Source organism: Homalodisca vitripennis, chromosome X, assembly GCF_021130785.1.
Source record: "Homalodisca vitripennis isolate AUS2020 chromosome X, UT_GWSS_2.1, whole genome shotgun sequence".
NCBI lineage: Eukaryota > Metazoa > Arthropoda > Insecta > Hemiptera > Cicadellidae > Homalodisca > Homalodisca vitripennis.
Genome location: NC_060215.1, coordinates 54,264,212 through 54,286,855, shown reverse-complemented (window position 1 = coordinate 54,286,855; position 22,644 = coordinate 54,264,212). Strand labels below are relative to the sequence as shown.

Genomic DNA, 22,644 nt, shown 5'->3' with positions numbered 1-22,644 from the left:
ATGTGTTTGGTAAGTTTGAAGAGATAAAGTGTATGATGAAATTATAGCATTGCTATATTATTAAAATGGCACAATAAATTTATAAATAATAATAAATTAATAATCATAATAAAATGGTACAGTCTGTATTTTAGCAGAAAACTTAGGTTTAAACAAGTTAATCTTAAGTCGTAAGTTAATATTAAGTTGAATCCCAATACAGATTTATCTGAACACGATTTTACCTGAACCAGAATTATGTTCAAATAGTATGTTTATATTATCGAATCGAATATCTGTAAAGTGACATTTCCTTTCCATGTTGAGACAAGATAATCAAACAATTAATCAATTTGTCTTGTTTTAACCCTGTTGAGTAGTGCACAGGTTGTCGGTAGTGTGAACTTCTGCTAACTACTTCTTTCGTTCTGTGTGCTATTAAAGTGATAAGTTTAAAAAAAGATGATATGATATCCTTACAAATGAGGAAATTGTTTGAGTACAGGATAAGACTGTCAGATTACGATGACTCACAGTTACCAATATAATCCTATCCAGCCTTGATTTTTTATTGCACTACAGGCATTCAATTGTTTGGCATAGGTATGCAGATAAAAATAACCTACCAGTTCAATAACATTCCCATTCTTCATCAGATACAACATGACAGTTTCTGTAATACTAAACAGAAATCAGGCCATAAAAATGTACATAACTTTTTTAAGTAAGCACTGCAGTAGTACATTAATACATTTATTTGTGTATGTATTATTTTTTACATTATTTAAAAGCCCTAAATGTACAACCTAATAATTTCAGTGTTTTTAAAACTTTTCATAGCAAAAAGTGTTATTACAACAGTACTATGTGTTGAGTACAATTTTGTATTTTTAATGAATCCTTAATAATCCAACCTACTTCATACTCCCACTACCTTAGGCTAACAAACAGTGCAATTAACACAACCCAACTGTAAATTTGTTATTTATCTGAAAATATTGTAATCTAAAGGAATATTACTTTCTTGACATTCAACATTTTTGGCAGGTTCATCGCCATATATTCATTTGTGCTTCCTTAACCCTACGTATCAAGTCTCCTTACATCTGAAGAAAACAATAGATTCCAATCCTCGAAATGTAGTTTTCTACCCATGTAACACATAATGATGACAAATATTCTAAATCCTGTATTTTTTTAAATCACTCATCATCAACAATACATTTTAAACAATTAACCTAAAGAAAATAAAGTATTTTTACTGACCTTGTATAAGAGAATGGTTGAGCCATTTAACATAATAACTGGTGGGATAGTGCAGCAAGACTTCGTTGCTGGCGATGGAGAAAGGCAGAAGCAGTGTGGCGCACAGGCACACAGAGAAAGAGAATGTACACAACCATAAACTGGAACATAGCACAAGAAACTTAAAATAACTGTTACTGTTAGATCTACTAGACTTAGGTACCACAACTAAATTTAGGTTTTGTACAGAACATTTCATTTAAAACTTACCTTTTTTATTAAACACATAAAATAATTAAAAAGTTAATAATTCAAGTTGATTTATTAAAGAGAACAAATTATTATCATGTCATACAGATGGTTCCTATATTTAATTATTTATTTTATGTATCCTTTATAAAAAATAGTGAGGACGAGATTGTAGAGACAATTTTCTTCAATTTATTGAAGGAATTATAATTTATCACGCACCGTTATTTCTTGCACAGTAAGAGGGCTGCATAATAAAAGTATCGGACCTTTTGTCCTCCCGCTTAAACAAATAAAGAGCTGGCAGCCAAGCTGTCTTTATCAAGTTATAAAACGACAGAAAAACGTGAGCAGCATAACTGCATTGAATTTTGCCAAAAGCTTGGCAATTTGCAAATGGAAACAATTAGCAAGATTCAACAGATGTTTGGGAAATAAAAGACTGGTACAATCGATTCAAAAATGGTCAAACGTTAGTCGAAAGTGAATACCGTTCAAGCAGGCCATCGACAAGCCGGAATGAGAATTTTACAAGTGCAAAATTTGGTCACCGAGGACCGTTGTCTTAGAGTCAGAGAACTAGTAGAAGAAATTGGAGTCAGCATTAGATCAGTAGATTCGATTTTAACTGAGGATTTTAAAATGAGAAGAGTGTAAGCAAAATTTGTTCCAAAATTGCTGACAATGGAACAAAAACGACTTGGCCTTGAAATTGTCCAAGACATGCTGGAAAGTACAAACAGTAACCCTGTCTTCCTGAACACAGTGATCACTGATGACAAATTTTGGATTTATCGATACGACCCAGAAACCAAGATTCAATCATAGCAGTGGAAACACAAAACATCTCCAAGACCAAAAAAAGCACAGCAAGTTTGCAGCCAAGTCAAAATCATGTTGATAGTCTTCTTTGATTCCAGTGGAGTGGTGTATCATGAGTACGCACCACACGGCCAAATCATCACAAGAATACTATCTTGAGGTTCTTAGTCACCTATGTGATGCTGTGCGGCGCAAACGACAGAATCTGTGGGCAACAAAAACTTGGCAGCTCCATCACAACAATGCACCTGCCCACTCTGCACATCTAATTCAGAGTTTTCTCGCTAAAAACAAAACACCTCTGGTTCGCCAAGCTCAATACTCTCCTGACATGGCTCCCTGCGACATCTGTTTATTTCCTAAGCTGAAAATGCCCCTGAAGGGTACTCGATTTCAAGAAAGAGAAGACATTACACCAAATACTACGACCAAGCTTAACAGCATTCCAAGAGATGCCTTTCAGAAAGGTTTTGGACAGTGGCAGAAGTGCTGGGAGAAGTGTGTACATCACCAAGAAGACTACTGTGAAGGGGATTGGATGTTTGATACTTTTTGAACAGCCCTCATAAACTTACGATATTCACTATGCACATACTACTGTCTCACACTGAAGGCTCACTGGATTGTCTAGTCACATCCCATTTGATAAACACTATTAAAGACTCCCATTTGATAAACACTATTAAAGACTCCTAAGACTAAAATCAGTATTTGCTCGTTTCTCCAATTCCCTCCACAACAATAGCTGACAACTTATTGGCAAATAATTAAAGACATCATTATTAGAAACTCACATCCAACCCCAGAGATTAAATGAAAGTTTCTTCCATTGTCACAAATAGTAAAACAAGTAATTAATTATATAAATCCAATGATAGTTGTTTTTCGAGAACGAAAATCTTTTTCAATCTACTCAGAACTAAGCAATGAATAAAAATATATCATATCAGAATGTATAAAATTACATATAAACTACTGTATGTTCTATTAAAATAATAAAACATCGCAAACAAGATATGACAACAATTATTATTTAAACATGAATCTTTTAATAACTATCTCTGTAAAATTTAAAAAATTAAATACTTGTTTTTATGCACAAGAATTGTTCTTTTATATAACCATTCCATAATACTTATGAATTTTAGCATACATTCCTTATAATGACATTTACTCCTTGAAACTAGATTCTATTTCATATCAACAAAAGTATAATTCAATGCCATCGGATATAGTTTTACATGATATCTTTTCAGTTGTGTTATAATTAAATGTATTCAATGAATTAAGTTATTGCTTCATTAAGGATAAATAATTTTTCACTTCAATTGATGTATAACATTTTAACAATGTAATACATTTTAAAAAAAGGTTTGTAACTACAAACCTGATTCGATACACTGTAGCTTCGTCTTCATCGGTGTGAAAATATTCTTGGTTATCTTTTCTTTTAAACTTGCGAATAATTAAAAAACTAAGAGCATATAGCATGATGAACAACAACAGGAATATCTGCAATAAAAAGAAACAAAGAACTTAGTACACATTTATAATTATTATTTGGCATAACTTTAAATTTTCAAAGAACAATTATAAATGTGAACTGACGTGTATCAAAAAGTGCTTACATTTGCATCTCTAAATATAAAAGCCAAATCCACTGACTAACTACACCAAATCTCCAAAACCACACAGATTTACATGAAAATTTGTATACAAATTCGTCTCAGATGCTCGCTAAGAAACAGTTTTGAAGATATCACATCCAAACCCACGGGAATCTACAATACTTCTGATGACAATTTTTATCACATTCAATTTAATTAAAACTACCATTTGGGTCCCACACGAATTCTATGAACAACTTTAAGTCAAATTGTGTTCACTTTTTCATAACTCATCATGGAAATTCGCAAAAAATCATGAAACTGGTAGTAAAAATGTTTGTCATTACAAAATTTCCAAAACTACTAAACACATTTATATTACACTTTTAAATATGTTCGTCTAACATAATATGTGCTCACTTAGAAATGGTTCTAGATATTTTGTAGCTTAACCACGCAAATATGTGGGAAGCCATGTTATTTTTAATGACATCTATATAACATATACATATTATAACCCAAATCTACTGACTGAGTCATCACAAAATCTCTGAAACCACAAAAGGGATTTACATGGAACTTTGTACACAACTTCGAATTACTTATTAGGTGACCACTAAGCAACGGTTTTTAAAATTTCACTGCCTTAACCACAGAATTCCACAAAAATTCACTAAAATCCACAATACTTTTAATGACAGTTTTGATCATATTCAATTTTGTTAAGACATTACCATAAATTACTAAATAATATTATATTTTTATTTGTATAGGCCTAAGCTAAACCTTGCACATCAATAAAGGACTTAAAAAACTCTTTATCTTCACTGATAGTTGGTACTTCACTTATTAACACCATATATGGGGTCTGTGAGCCTAATAATTGAAGAAAATAGACTTCAATGTTTATGGTCAACTTAGTATGCAAAACAAAACTCCCAATATACTTAACGGTCATCTGTATACAACATGTATCCATGCATACACACTCACTCTCTCTACTTTAGTCAATGCATTAATGAAAAACAACAATGGCTTCAAAGAAAACATTCCCTTTCTAAAAAAGTTCATAGGCAACTAATACTAGAAAATATAAACCTAGCAGAAATTTTAAAGACTCAGAAGTAATAGAAATCTATGATAAGCTAAATAAATTTAGGAAACTCAAAAATCGTCAAGTAGAACATGGATTAACCATTTAAAATGCATATATTTAATTCTTTGAATTCAATTGCAAGAAAATGCAAAAAGCTTTGAAAGAGCGAGTTTACGGCAAATGTATTTGGATGGAACTATCAGGATGCTGAAACATTTTAGTGCTGCAGGTTACTTACCATACGCACAGTCAGTACATTTAGTTCAACAATAAAGGATATCAATAATAAACTAACAGAGAGGGAAGCTAGAGCTTTTCACAAATAAAGGAATGTTCACACACAAGAAAGGGAAATTTTAGACAGATATGTGTATCGAGCTATGCAATGAAATCTGTTGGAAGTTTAACACATGAAACGGACAAGAGTGAAACACGCTAAGTGGATTAATGAGACATTATAAATAAATACATAATACAATTGAAACCTTTTTTATAATGAAATAGGATTTAGTTAACAATATGTGGTAGTTAGAACAAAACAAAAAAGGCCAGATTTACAGATTTAGGAAAGCCTGTATGGCTTCAAGAAAACAACCCATTCATTCTAACTCTCCTAAGCTGGTTTCTTTATCATCTGGTAATGTATCTGGTGAGCTGTGATCAAGCCTATGAGATTGGCATATCAGCTCAGAAAACTCAAAGAGAAAAACTGGTGAAATTAAGCTACACTGAAATGCTTAATAAAAACTCAGGCCAAAATGAAAAAGGATCATTCAAAAGAAGTAACAATAAATTCTCAGCAACTTTTGAACTTTGTATGTGTTTTACATAATCCACACAAGTTAAGAGTGTACTTAATGTATCTGTTGGAAAAGCACCACCTTCATTTTTCAACAATGTTTCATTTTGAAAACTTACAAGGTCTTCAGTTATGAAGGTATTTTAAAGCTGCTTACAGAAAGACACTAATGTAACAGATGCTGCATACGTTATAGATGAAAGATTCTTAATTTATTATGATGAGTGGTCATTTATTACGTTTATGTAGAAAATTAAATCATTATTATTAAAAATATGTAACATCGCACTAATGTAAGACAACTATACTTTTTTACATCAAAGGATGATATAATAAGAAGAAATACAATGTTTTGTAAACTATTAGGAAGTGTTTAAAATTTTATATTAGATTTTACAAACAATGTTGTTAATAAATAACTGTAACAAAACATTAAATGGTAAACAATAAAATTATAAAAACATATAATAATATTTAACATTTTTACTGTTATAAGCTACTAAAATAAATATAGTCATAGGAAATCTCCAAAGTAACTAAATATTTTATTTATAGTTTAGTTACACCTTTGAGGAGGATATGTTTGATTTTTTAATACAAATAAAAAAGAACGCCAACTCTACTTTTTCTCATATTTACTCCAGTATACGAGTACAAGGTTGTTAAAGAAAAGTCAGTTACAGAACTTATCTAAGTACATGATTTAATAGAAAGACATACAATATTTTATGAGCCATAATATTTTATCACACAATGGATGGAGCACATAATTATTTATAACCAAGACACAGCTTTGTCAGAACAAGTGACAATCATTCATATGAAATCACAGTGAGTTGATAAACAAACAGCTGATTGTGGAAAAAACAAGCAGCTGATTAGCCAGTAGATCTTAGACAAGAAAATAATCAAAATCATTCAGATTGTGAATGTCTAGCAACACCATGCCAATGCTATCTGCTATCTGACAACAGAACAAACAACTATCAGCATTAAAACTAGATTGAGTCACGTTCCTGACTAGGGACTGATTTGGTCCCAATGTAATGATCTGCTCTGCTCATAACCTTACCTCAATGGATTAAGGTGGTACAATTGAATTTTAGTTAGGAAAATATTTATTTTTATTTTAAATCTATAACCATTTAAGATAATTTTTTTGGTAATAAAAAAGTAGAGAAAAATGTTTTTGATCATCTCAAGGAATTAAATGTATTTAAAATAAAACGTTTAAGCAATTTTGTGACCAGGTACAAATAAACATGGCTCAATATAAAAATGTAAACTTTCTACTATATGTACATAGGTTATAGCTTCAGGGATTGAAATGCTTTTAGAAGTTATTTTGTTTTCATTAATATTTGTTTCAGAAAACATTATGTATTTAATAACCATTTCCAGGAAATGAGGAAAATTTATTTTTTATAATCAAATACATATTACTCCCTCCAGTCATATTTTCTGTAAATACTGTAAAAAACTCATATCCTTATCTTAGGCAAATTTTTTCTTTAGGGCCTGATTATAACATGCCCTTAAATTCTGCTTCAAATGCCTGACACTCCTCGTAAATGGAAAAGAATTATTTCAACCAAAACTGTATAATTGTTACAGATTGAAATTTCCAGAATCTGAGCACCATTATAGATAATTCAGTGATTTAACCGTTATTTCATGTATTAACAAAAAAGGGAAAACCGAATAGATAATGTGTATTATATTGTTTCAAGTATAGTTAAGCTTTTGGCATTCTTATCATTACCTAAAACATTAATATATCTGGCTAAAACCATGTTTAATATTTAACAGTAAAGAATGACCATTTTTTTTTCTTATCAATAGATATAGGCCAACTACCATAACTAGTACAAGTTCTATATCAATGAGTACTATATAAATCTTCCAATATTAGTCTCATAATCTCTATAATATAAAATTCAAACTTGATTTCATTTAATTGCTGAGGAAACTCTACTTTTCATATTAGATGGTAAAATCTTAGGCCTACATTCCATCTACCTTATACCAAACTGTGTGTTCCTGTTGTACAAATGTGCTGTACCTTGAATTTAAATATTGATATTATAAAATTTCAAGTCAGAATCCCTAAACTTATGTTCATATAAAACTACCAAATAAGATTCTAACTAGACAAGTTTAGCTTCTAAATAAAGAATACCAGATGATTGATGTTGACAATTTTATAAAAAATAAACAACATGGTAAAAATAAATTTTGTGACAATATCTTTAATGGCATAAAGAAGTTGATCTAGTATTAAACAGCCATGGTTACTTCAGCTAGTTTTCACAATTTTAGTTAGCAAAACAATATCAGCTAACTACCTATTACTAGGACAATGGAAGCCTAAATAACACTTTGATAGCCTATACTAGTTCAATTATCCCAGTTTATCTTATCTATTAATGACTTGTTTAGTTGGCAATGTATACATACTTCAGCCCATTGTGTCCCTATCAGTTGGAGGATTATGGAGGGAAACAAGGACAGTCTCTGTGTGTCTGTCGGCAATTCACTTACACCTAATGATAGCTTAAGGATGGTACACCTGCTGCAGGTAGAGGTATCAAATTACTTGATTCCTTTGGAAAAATTGCCTTATTTATTTGAAAAATGTCCAAAATTATTCAATTCTCTCTTTCCACCTTTATTAAACTATTAATCAGGATAAGTATATATTTAGCATGGTAAATTATAAGAGGCAGGAGAACAGCATTTGTTCTTTATGCCATTACTCTATCAATGATCAAACTATTAAGCTAGAAATTTTTTCATCGGGTGATGAAGATAGATGAGAATGTCCACAATCTGATTGGTTGGGTTAGTATAAGTAAGCAACACAAGAATTTCAGGGTCCTGGTAATTAGCTGTTTTATACCATGTCCTTTGTGCCAACAATAACAATAACAAAATCGTTCTTTGTGAAGTCCTGTATATCAATTTAATATTATTGCAACTTGTTAGAGCTTATCAATGGTTGTTGTTGCAGCCATTATGCTGCCGAATGTTCATTGCTGCTTGGAGTTGTTAAGATCTTTATGTGGACTGTCTGTGATAATTTAGTTTTTTATGTTTATTCTTTTTTTTTTGCTAATGTTACATTTTTTAAGGCCTCAACAATTGTTTCTACATATTCTTAGTTCTAGAAAGTTGGAAGCTGAGTGACAAACAACTGGAAGTATTCAGTGTGAAAATCACAGACTATTATTGTCAGTTGTAAATGTGTGTAAAACTTTTATTGGGACAATGAAATTCTCAGTATTCCTTGTTATTATGTTGGAGAGACTCACTCTTGAACAGACACCATAGCTAGCACTCCCAGAACCAGATGTAAACATGCCAGAACCAAGCAATTCAAAATTCAAGACAAGGCATACTATACTGTACTTAAAAACTGATTCAAGACAAGTGGATCAACATTCCTTCTTAACTAAGACCAATATAAAAAACCTGTGGTATGGTATCTACATAAAATGTGGAAGTGATTCAGTATTGATTGCTAGAATCATATTTTGGGACTTATCTAACCATGAATGAGAATAAAGAACCATGGCAGGTCTTATATTTCTTGAATGGAATAGATACTATTATATCTGTTCAAATTTGTCCATACAATTACATTGATGCCTGCAATGTAGCGATAATGTGAGAGTTAAACAGCTTTTTTGGTGCCACAACGGTAACAAAAAGTTACAGTTACACAGAATCTTAGTTTTTTAAAATTCACTGAACACACAGAGTGTGTATGTATATATATATATATATATATATCCTTGTCTACTCTACACCTTTGAATTTATTCATATTGATGACATCACCCATAAAACTTCTAATATAACTTGGTACTGCATATATAAAAGCAACAGTAAAATAATTACCGATGTCTGTAATAAAGGCAGGGTCCAAAATTACCTCTCAACTCTCACAAACTGTAAAACAAAGTCTATTTTTCTTGTTGTAATAAGATATTTGTGAAATTATGTGCAGTTTTGTTTGTCACCTTATGTCTGCATTTTAGCATGGCATCATGATAAAGACTGTTTAACTGCCATAAATCATAATGTTCAATGGTTACATCATCAAACCAAGCAATGAGGTCAGGTTTGTACTATTAATCTTGACTCCCAAAAAGTATTGAGGGACTCCCTTTTCATTTCTTAAAAAAATATATCTTCTCTGATCACGTTATCAGTGTTGTATTGAAAGCTAATAGTAACTTGAGTACAAAGATGTACATTGCCTTGGTTTTTAACTACAACAAGGTATAATACAACAAGGAAGTATTACCATTTCCGTTGTCAGGTCTGGTATTAATATGATAAAAACATTCTATTCTGTACTTAGGAGAAACTAGTCATTCCATAAAATTTAACTAGGTTGCAAACAACGACTTTGTGACACACTATAGGCAACATTACTGGTTAAGAAAAAGGTATCTGTTGTAGGACCCATGTAATTTCTCCGTAACAACAAGATTCCCTTTTTTCAGACAACACCAGTTGCTTGGTTACTATTTTTTAGAGTTTTTCGTTACAAAATTACTTAAAAACCGATATTAGCTTGTAAACAAGAGTCTGAGAACAATGGTCAATGAGCAACTGGAAATCAATACTTTTTACCCTGGCCGACAGTTTTGACTGTAAATTGTACTTTGTCAATTACAAGGTCCCTTTTCATTTTCCACATCAAAAAGATAAACAAACTTAGTCTTGTAGAGGTGTGCCTAGGAACTCAGGTTACTGAAGAGCCACAACCTAACCAACTCATTATTGGCTTTATACCAATAAAGAACAAATTTCTATAAATAATTAAGAAATAATTTATTGATGGAAACCTCTGGTTGCGTTTGAATAATTTACCAGCTAAGTACGGTATACTCTTTTAATATTTGATTTGTACACTGTTGCCAATTGTACATTATACCACATTTAAAAGTTCTTTAATGATCCTGACACAATAAATATATTTACCCTAAAGTTTATACACTAGAGGTAATTTTAATAAAACACTTAATTAAAACATTCAGAAAATGTAACTTTACTGTGCAAATGAGTCTAGTATCAAACAGCAATAACAGATTACTCAATTCAGTGGCTTAGTAACCTACTTGATCACTGATAGCAAAATATTAATAGGCAGAAGCACAATTTGATATAAAAATAGTGATATCTGATTTGACTTCAATGGAAATTAACTCATCCGCAAATATTCTGTTAAATATAACATACTTGTGTTTTTCTTTTAAAATATATGTTTCTTAGTTTCATTGCAATCACCTAAATATGTGTTTGCATAGTCTTTTATAGACTTATATTCTATCAACTTTTAAGGTAGCTTAACAAAGTATGTTCCTAATTATTTATTATGTTTACCTCCTGATTGAAATAAAACCGAATAATAATGTGTAGCCAACTAATGTTTCTAAACAATAATGTGAATATGTTATTGTACATTCATATACAGGTAGGTTATCCATAAATACAGGGTTTTCATAAATGAATGGTGCAATTTTGAATGCTTATAAACAATTTGCTATGCAAGGTAGAAAAATATGGTTGGCACCTCTGAATTCTTCAGCTCAATTAGTTTTATTGCTCTGTGTTAGAAAACAGCTGTTTCATTGTTGTTGGTTAAATTGTGCAATAACTTCAAACATTTGATTCTGATCTAGAAACATGTTTTCTGATCAAGAAAAAGCCAAGTGTGTGCTATTGTTTAGTGAATTAAGGTCTTCTGTTTTAGTGCAAAGGGCTTTTAGAAGATTATTTAACAAAGATCCACCTCATAGAAACAACATTACGCGTTGGAGTAAACAATTCGAAGAAACTGGATCGGTACAAAAACGGAAGTCTTCTGGGAGACCGACTGTATCAGAGGTAACAATTCAAAACGTTAGAGAATGTTGTCTTAGATGTCCACAAAAATCTCTTCCACGTCGGAGTCTGGAGCTTGGAATCCCAGTGACAACTCTGCATAAAATTTTGCATAAAAGGCTGCATTTTCATGCCTATAAAGTTCAACTGTTGCATGGGATCAAACCGAATGATAAAAATAAACGTGTGGAGTATGCAACTTACATCTTAAATCAGATTGAAGAAAATTAATCATTTTTAAATGATGTTATGTTTACAGATGAGGCAACTTTTCATGTTAACGGGTGTGTTAATAGACACAACGTTCGAATTTGGGGTTCTGAACATCCTCATGAGATCATAGAAATAATCTGAGACACACCAAAAGTAAACGTCTGGTGTGGACTGACTAAAAACAAAGTAATTGGACCTTTTTTCTTTGCCGAGAAAAGTCTTAATGGTAATGTGTATCTGGACATGCTAGAGAATTTTTGTTTTCCTCAAATTGACGAGTTTTATAATGTCAATATGGTGTATTTTCAACAAGATGGTGCGCCACCCCATTATAAGGACTTTGTTCGTGATGCTTTGAATGACAAGTTTGGACAAAGATGGATAGGTCGAGGTGGCCCAATAGCATGGCCTCCTAGAAGCCCGGATTTGACTCCATGCGATTTTTTTTTTTTGTGGGGATACGTGAAAAACATTGTTTATTCTCAGAAGATCCGTGATTTAGCTCATTTAAAGGAAAGGATTTATGAGGCAGTATCATCAGTTACAAGAGACATGCTGCACAGTGTATGGGCCGAGATCGACCATAGATTAGATGTCTGCAGAGCTATCGGTGGTGGACACATTGAAATGTACTAAATGTATCAGTATAAAATTGTTTTTAACAAGGATTCTAATGAAATAAATATTTTTAATGTACTTTGTACGGTTCTCTTTTTATTTTATGTTTAAATTGTACCATTCATTTATGAAAACCCTGTATATGAATTGTGATTATTTCTTATAACTGATAAAAGTATAAAAATCTACCAAGACTTTAGAAACAAAAATAGTAAATAGTATGGGATATATACCAACAGAACACAGTTTATTACATTTCCCAACCACTTTTAACAGTAATCAACTTATGTTTCAATGGACTTCATACATAATTGTTTTAGTGGTTATCAAAAATGTCTAGGAAACTACTTTCCAGACTATGTATTACAGATTACATTTTTAGAATTCTTCAAAAAGATTGTATTACTGCCATTCGTTATAATAACAAACTTTTAGTGAATAAGGTCTTATTTATAATTTATGAACATATTCTAGTATCTGATTCAATAAAATAAACTTCCCGTGCCTTGAATGGATCTCAAGAAACCATTAATGGTGTTCTATGTTCTGGCTATAGCATCTAATTATCTAAGAGATAAAATTTTATTATACAAGTTTCAACATTATAAATATTTACTTAAAATCAGCAACATCTTGTATAGTTTAGATTAATTTATTAACACTGTCAGCCATTTTTTATGGTTTAACATTTTAATCGTTGACTATAGATCATTACCATGTATCAAGTTCCAAGTTTACTAACAACAGACTTATGTTAGGTTTCTACGAGGGCTGTTCAGAAAGTAACCTCCGGTCGATTGAAAAAAATACACCAAGTTAAGTAAAAATATTTTAATATATACATCTTACAACTACATCTTTGCACTATTTTTCGACATAGTCTCCATCACGATTGAGGCACTTATCGTATCTCTTCACAAGCTTTGAAATTCCTTCTGCATAAAAATCACCCGCCTGTGCCTTGAGCCAGCCTGTGACCGCATCTTTGAGCTCTTCGTCGTCATCAAACCGCTGGGACCCGAGCCATTTCTTCATATGCATGAAGAGGTGATAGTCGCTTGGCGCCAGATCTGGGCTGTAAGGTGGATGGTTGAAAACGTCCCACTTGAAGGACTTAAGAAGGGCTGTTGTTCTGCAATCAGAGTGAGGACGGGCGTTATCGTGCAAAAAAACGATACCGGAAGTCAGCATACCACGGCGTTTGTTCTGTATAGCCCGTCGTAATGTTTTTAGTGTTTCACAGTACACGTCTTGATTAATGGTCGTCCCACGTTCCATGAATTCAACCAACAACACCCCTTTGGCATCCCAAAACACCGTTGCCATCAGTTTTCTGGCAGAAAAATCTTGCCGGGCTTTTTTTGGTTTGGTAGGCGAATCTGAATGTGCCCACATCTTTGATTGTTCTTTTGTCTCAGGGTTTACGTACTTAATCCAGGTTTCGTCACCGGTCACGATTCTGTTTAACAATGGTTCTCCTTCGTCCGCATAACGTGACAGAAAGTCTAATGCAGAGGCCATTCTTTGAGTTTTGTGGTGGTCGGTAAGAATTTTGGGCACCCATCGTGCACATAACTTACGGTAACCCAATCTTGCTGTCACTATCTCGTACAAAAGAGTCTTAGAAATCTGTGGAAAATCAGTAGACAACTCCGCCATTGTGAAACGTCGATTTTCACGAACTTTTGCATCAACTGTCTGAACGAGTTCGTCAGTCACCAAGGATGGTCTACCACTCCTCTCTTCATCATGAACGTTTTCTCGTCCACTTTTAAATAAAAGTACCCATTCACGGACAACTCCTTCACTCATAACTTGTGGTCCGTACACGGCACAAAGCTCACGATGAATAGCTGCTGCAGAGTATCCTTTGGCTGTAAAAAACCGTATAACAGCACGCACTTCACATTTGGCGGTATTTTCTATTGCAGCACACATTTCAAACTGCCACAAAAACTAAACTAGCGCAGGTACGATGTTCACTCGACTACAGCTTGATGCCGACTGACCTGCTTAGTGCGTGAATGCACAGATGGCGCGCTACTCCCCTCCACTACCCACACTGTGACCAACCGGAGGTTACTTTCTGAACAGCCCTCGTAAAATGTTATGATAATTTTACTATAAATTGTAAGTGTTTTGTCATTTTTAATGCAAATGACCATATTTGGTTCAACTAAACCATTCAAATTCTTTGTTGCCATTTAAACAATACAAATTTTGTAACAGTCAACAACATATAAACAATTGATCCAGAAGTGTATATTGAATATATAATATATAAAAATTAAAGCAGAATAACGGTGAATTATTATATAAAGTAGTTTAACCTTAATGTTACGTTTTAATCAAACGGTAAGTGTAAACTAAACTATAATAATAATACAGAGCATCATAGTTTAATATGTCACTTATTGTAATATCATATTAGTTTTAGTTTGAAAATACTCCATAAACATTCTTGGTGATTATGTAAATTAAAAACTGTATATTAATTGACTGAGAATTTAAAAGGAGAAAATAAAATTGTCCACCTGGCACAGGATAATTGAAGAAAATAATGACTACCGGAGTAGGACTTGATTGATGGTGGATATTAATATAAGATATATTAGAAATACTCATATTGAGTCTTTTATTGTAAGTGTGTCATTATGTCAAGAACTTAAGACTGCACTCTGATGGTGGTATGAGCACTCTAACTGGGCTGCCGGCAATAAGGCAGAAATCACTGGCAGCCAAGTAATGTCTGACTGACCCACATTTCTATTGTGAGCAATGCCAGGAATTCCCTCAAGACCCTAAACATTATGAATTGTGTACCTACGTATGTCTGTCTAGACTTGCATTTACAACAAAAACAGACTAAATGTTATTTAAAACTCTGCTCCAGACAGACAAATTATAATGTCCAATAAATTCAACCACACAGGTTCATTTTAAATTTCTATTAATCACACTATGAAGGAATAGAAAATCCATAAATAATTTACAAACAATAAAAACTGCCATTAACTTTAACATACTACTTAAATCTTTCTATTTTCATAGCCAAGTAAAAAGGAAGTGGACTGATTGTTCCTTGAAACACACAGATAAATTTTACAAACAACTCATACTTTGGAATATACATAACTATATATTGCTCCCCACATATAATGTGCAATGACATTTATGTGGTACATATTTTTAGAAAGCTATATTATACCATGCTGGCAATTACAGAAAATGCTAATTTTGGGGCGAGCATTTAAATTAAATCAAACTAAGAATTGTTTACTAATGAAATAAACTCGACTTATTGATGAACAGAAGTATAAAATTAACATCTTTAAATGTATCATGGAGGTATCATGGAGTTACAGCGTGACAGAATTGTCAGCAGTGTGATAAGTGAACCAGCTGATATGTTGACAGAATGGACTAGGGAACTGCCAACACAAGCATACCCCATACTGCAGAGGTATGTATTCCCAGTGCCGGAGCTTATCCGGGCTCCCGGGCTCCTCGTCTTAAAGTTCAACAAATAAATTATTAAAAGCAGTTTTCACTGACGTTTTAATTAAACCCAGGATTTATATGATCTAAATATTCTTATTTTTAACTGAACTATTACTGAATAAATGACCAAACATTGACATACAACTATACTACCAGTATATTGATTGCTTATATGAAGATGTATATCCAGCATCTAATCATTTGATTTAAGGCCACAAAGCCATTATTAATAATTTCAGGACAATATAATATAATATACTACTAAATGGTATACAACTATTTCATAAGAAAAAAATTAGTGGTACTTTTGAGGTTATATAATAATCACAATTCTTTAAGTTTTGTTCTTGGAGTTTCAGAATATACAATTATTTAGAAAAATTGTATTTTTACTTTACATGACTTTATTAATTGTTTGAATTACATTTTAGTATGTAATAAGAAATATAAAAAATGTAAATACAACATAATATGAATTATATTATATATATATATATATATATATATTATTGTTATTATTATGTTAATATGCATTTTGAAGAAGAGCCACTCTATTGTTAAGGTCTTCCATATTTAATTTATTTCTATTATAATAAGATTATGTCTCAACAAGCAGGGTGAGCATGACTGATTGTGCGTAATGTGCAAACGCACAGGGCGGAAACAACCAGTGAGGGGCAGCACACAAATCAAGGAGGGGTAAGAAATTAAAAAAGTAAATAATAATAAGAAAAATAATGTTGCAGTTACTGTATTTTAAATCTTTTTCCTTCTTTTAAGACTTAATTTTACATATAAATTTCCTACACTTACAGTTAGCCATTTAATCTATAAGTGTAATACCTAATGTCATAGTGATTTAATAATCTGAATTGGTGTCTATGGGAAGTCATCAAGGCGAAAGTTTAGTCATGTGTGTTGGTGACATGAGAAGTGTTGTAATGGATTGATCATTGTTGCATTATTTAGTGTGCAGTCCATCCCTCCTGTCCACCCCTATACCATTGTTCACCTAAAGAAATGTTTCTTTAAAACAATTCTCTTGATGATATATTATCCCATTTCACATGATGATCTGTTAATGTGATCACCATGTCTTGATACGTTTATTTTGTTGCATATTTAGAATATGTTATAAGATTTTACACCTGAAGAAGAATGGAAAATACCAATTATAAACATGTTATGTTTCTATTATTCTAACAGAAAGTACAGTATGAAGAAGTATTTCTTTTAAAACCACATATTTTAAATTTCATATTTTCTTCACATTGTAGAAAAATTATACGGTTAAAACCAAATTATTACATTTTTATCATGTTTAATTTCTGAGGACTGAATAAATTGTACCTCAATTAGTCATCTCACAAAAAGTTGGAGGGTGGACAAAAACTTGATTTGCACAGTTCAGCAAAATAGCTAGTATTGGCCCTGTTCTTGTAGACATCTAAAATTATATGTAACTTGTATCAGTCCTCTTCACTTGTATTTGTAACAAGTTATACAAAAGGAGTCGCCATCTCTATAGGGTATTCATCGTAATAACCTTTTAACTGTAATAATTGTATTTTAAACTTTCTCTATTTCCTGTGATATATCTTGTGTTTTCTGTATGTATTCTTGTATTTTTATCTAGTAAGGACATGAGTTAAAATCCTGAAACTATTCTTGTATATATGTGTATATGCTAAATGAATAAAGCTGTTTTAAATTGAATTGAATTTTATAATATATAATATTCAAAGTTGTAATGCAAAACTACACATTATTTTTACAATATGACAAAAACACTTTGTTTACAATTTGAAATTTTCCGATATAGAAATAAACGTTGTATTATTTAAATTTATTTTTACTAAACAAAAACAAAATATTGTGATATATTTTAAAACTTGGTATAATACAAAATTAACAGATGAAAACAATGCTTAGAGCTAAATTAGAGCTGATGGCACCACTGCCCCCACAGTAGAACAACATGGCCCACTGGCCTTGGCTTCCTATCACAGACCAACCACACAGAAACTTCTTATAGGTACTTGGTGCTATCATAGCATCTGACTCATCTCTACATAAACAAACATCAGACCACTACAACAATATAGACTTTGTACTAGGTTGGCATCTTCTTTGCTTCTTTTTTATTCTGAGTTCCATTCAACCTAGCCTTCATGTTTTTCGATTACAAAGTATTACTACCCTTTGTTTCCTGCTATTCTTTAAAAAATGTTCTGAAATACACATTGTCTTTAAACTCTGACAAAACCCGACCTTTACTATAAGCCCAAATATTTGTTCATGACAAAGTATTATTATCAAAGTTAGTTAAAATACAAAAATGTGATTGAATTACTATTTTTTAAACCAATAATTAACACATATTAATATCCTTGAATTGATTTCAGTCACGTAGAAAATGACATGATAGTAATACTAGTTCAAAAATATATTATTGATTAATTTTAAACATTTTTTTATACACAATCAATGCAAAGGTATATTTATGTAATTTTTCAAGAGAAGTACTAGCTAAATTTATACAGGCTTGCAGCATCTTGGTTAATTATACTCCTGGCACTAAAAACACAACACTTTCCCTTGCCAAACCACCAGATCGAATTTACCCAATGTACCCTACTTACTTTATCAAAATATAAAACATTATCCAACTTTTACAATGAATATTCAAGTGTACATTAATTACATGTACATAATAAGTGTTGCAAACAATGTACTTACAACAAAAACATGTCCATTCAGGCAAAAATCACACATTTAACAAAAATGACAGAAATACAATGGGCTCCAAAATAAATAACATATTTTGTAATAGTACTTTATAATACACAAGAATCAGAGAGAAATATTGGAACATTTATTAAAATTAAAAATTAAGACTATCCACGTAACAAAATCTTATAACACTAAATCAATTGAACAATCTTGTTCATGAATACTGTACGAGATTTTTTTAAAGTCCTTTAGTCTATATTTATTCAACAAGAAACTATAAAAACAATAATTTAAGGGATTGTTACGATACAATTAATGTCTGTTTAAGACAAAAAATGGTTAGTATTTAAATTAACTTAATCACTTTAAATATGGATTTAAAAGACCTACTCATTCAAACCTAAAAACATGCATCAAAATAATTTTGCATAATTGTATTTTAAAAAACTATTATTTGATCAAAAGACCCTAGTAAATCAACCTTAAAGTATAAACTCAACTACCTTCAAGAACACAAATAATTTGATGAATCTAGAATTTGATTGGTTTCTTATTTATATTTTACCATTTAACTAACTTTTTATCTGTATCATGCCAAATTAATATTAATGTAAGTATAGATCTGAACCATCAATAATAAAACTTGATTATAGTACAAATTTATAGCATGATGGAAATAATTCTATGCAAATGAGAATAAAGTAATAAATGATAAAAATTTAATTATTTATTTAATTAATACTTTAACAAAATTATGATTTTGGATAAGAATCTGTCACATAAGATTACAATTATCAAGGGACTTCCTTTTTCTCATTGCTCTAATGCAGAATACCATTATAATGATTTTGAGCATAACGAAACTAATATTTTAACACTTTTTAAAATTCCTTGAAAAGAGTCAAATGTTATACAAATAAATCTTGTAATTGTTCAGCATGAAATACAAGGCCAGATGGAGAACCTTGGCCATGGTTCAGAGACCCAGAACAATGGGTTCCACCCTACGGGATGTGGGGACAGGATGGGAGGCACTCCCACCTTCATCTAAATTACACAATGCACATCTACAGTTACACCTGAATCTTTTGTTTAAAGATTTCAATCTTAGCTGTAAGAATTTACACTGCCATTTATTTTAGGGGATAACCCTAATGTCAATTTACTGATGCAACAAGTTCAATAAATTTATTTCTGTTTTGCTTATTGAATTAGCAAGTTTTAAAGCATTAAAACTTGTGTAACCCTCATCCCTATCACAATATCACAACAAAGGTGCCATATCCAAGATAGCTTTGGACCAAGAATGTGTAATCAGGTAAGAATTTGTGTTGATGATAAATCAAGCAATCCACATATAAACCTAATTCTACTTAGCTCTCAAAACAACATTGCTTACACGATTGAAGAATATCTGTTTGGAATTTATGGGAAAACTAACACCGAGCTTGATTTTTTCCCTCTTGATGCTACTGTGCCCAAATTCATAAAAAATCGTTGTTATGAACAAAAGGCACTACCACCATTTTGCTCAGATAGATGGGCATGAGGCTGATTTTAGCTCACTCTACAGCATGACTGATTATGGAGCTAAATGATTTGACGGCAGTGGTAAAGAGGTTTTAACATCATCTCAGCATAAAGTTAGACATTTCAAAATTATTTAATGTCAATAATAATCAACAAGAAAAAGAGAGGTTTGAATTTCAAACTCCAGAATATTTCAATTGGTTACTAAACTCTCAGAAAACACTTTACCGAACATTTTCTTAAATATAATAGAGTATTCCATTGTGATTGACTGGACAATGTTAAAAAAATTGAGAAATGTGAAATTTTGAATATTTTGACAATTTCCTACATAAATGTTTCACAATCTGCACTTCTTTAAACAACTAGTATTCAAGATTGATATTCAGGAGCGTAGCACTCTATATACTCATAACTTATAAGCAATAACTGATAACATTAAATCTTAATTATCAAGCACAATAGTATAGTGAGGTATAAATATGAGTCTTATCTTTCTGTGTGATACCACATCACCACTTGCATACACATATTTGCATGAACATATGAGTGAAGTTAGCAGACTTCCTGATTACATCACAAAAAAATAATTTTATGAGTAATAGCTTAGATATAAAGGAAAATTTCTATTGATTTTCCTACAAAGAGAACAAATTAAACTCTGAACATATTTTCTGCATATTTATTACTATTAGATTTAAATTAAGTATGAAACAGAACTCATAGCATAACTGTTTACTTGAAAGATAAAATTTTCGCTGAGTATTCCTTTCTAAATTCTGTGTCTTGTGTTTACCTATACTATTTAGAATATGTTTTTAAAGGACAAAAATGGTTACCCAACTTTATCATCCTATTAAAAAAACTGTATATGTTTTGTATCGTAATGTTCTTAGCACATATTTAGATATTAACTAAATATTAATTTAGATTTAACTTACATTTAAAACTCTTAATTTAGCATTAATCACAAAAATCTGTTCTATATTTTGTATAGTACGTAAAAATTTCGGTTATAAATAAATAATTTTATATTTATCCTTTGTGGAAGAGAGAGGACTAAATCCCACTTTTTTACATTGACTGGTGCTAATAAAAATTTTTTAGGTTTTTTTTCAATTCCAGAGTTGCAGTTCTTTAGGTTAACATTGCAGGACAGAATAAAATAGGCCACGTTTTTGGTACAGTAACTTAGAAGAAATAAGCATTTCTTTTAAGAATAGGCATTTTAAGAAAGAATATTCAATAACTAGGCCCTAATAAAAGCACATAAAGATCAAATATTTAATATTTTACTTTTACATATGAAATATAACTTCAGGAAATTGCATATTTTTTTTATTTATGATGACCTTACCAGATTACATTTTGAAAATAAATATAATTAAAAAATTATACGTTTTATGATAAAATATTACTTAAAGATACTAAATCTTTTACAAATAAAAATCATATTATTTCTCCAATAATCTTACGTATATATACTCGAAAATATACCATATCCTTACCTGCCTAGCCATTTCTTTCAAGGCCTGATTAAGATGTGCCCAAAATATTACAGTAAATGCCCACAATTATCAAAAAAGTTATTTTCCTTGTCTTAAGGAAATTTAACATGTTGCCTAGACACATTATTGCATGATTTATAAATGGAACAGCAGTGGAGGTGTTAAAGTGACTAAAATCCTTTTAAATCATAAGCATTCATCCACTACATTGATTATACCACCTTAAAAGTGTAGAAAGCTTTGTTATTAGGATTCAAAGTATAATTATATAGCAAATGATAATTATCAAATTTGATAATATATAGCATGAAACTATTTTAGTCTTATATTGGAGGAGGGGATTTAAAAGTAAACTCAAAGTTAAAATAGTACATAAATTCACACTTTCCACCTCATAAACCGTGTATAAAAATAATATTTGGTATGTAAAACCATGCACATACATATTGTTAATAAATGTACAATTAATAGCATAATAAATTAAAGTGCTTGCACTTGAGGGAGAGCCACGATTTATTCCAATACATTTTATTAGAAGAAATGCATACTTTATGTCCCTGAACGCCATGAGAGTGAAACCGGTACATCGCCGCTCGCACACCCACAGCAAACATCAGGGAAGCGCGCGCCCATGGTGGCGAAACGGGATGCCGGATCAAAAAAAAACTAGGTAAAAAAAAAGAACACCGTGGTCAGCATACTCAGGTTTCATTTTACTACGAAAACACAGGCCTATCCTGTCAATATAATTATGTATAAATATATATACTATAAATAAAAAAAATAAAAGTGCAGTAGTATATCTCAAACAATCCTCGTCAGGTGCACCTGCATACAAAAATTAGAAATG

General features: G+C 31.3%; 1 protein-coding gene across 1 annotated transcript in view; it reads right to left on the bottom strand.

Annotated features, from left to right (window-relative positions):
• The window catches only part of LOC124368996 (protein Lilipod), a 73,227-nt gene that overhangs the window by 39,206 nt on the left and 11,377 nt on the right, over positions 1–22,644 (bottom strand). Inside the window, exons 2-3 of the mRNA XM_046826593.1 lie at positions 3,683–3,807; positions 1,246–1,385 (exon numbers count right to left, since the gene is read on the bottom strand). Of these exons, the coding sequence (XP_046682549.1) occupies positions 1,246–1,385; positions 3,683–3,807 (265 nt within the window). The remainder of the gene's footprint in view (positions 1–1,245; positions 1,386–3,682; positions 3,808–22,644) is intronic.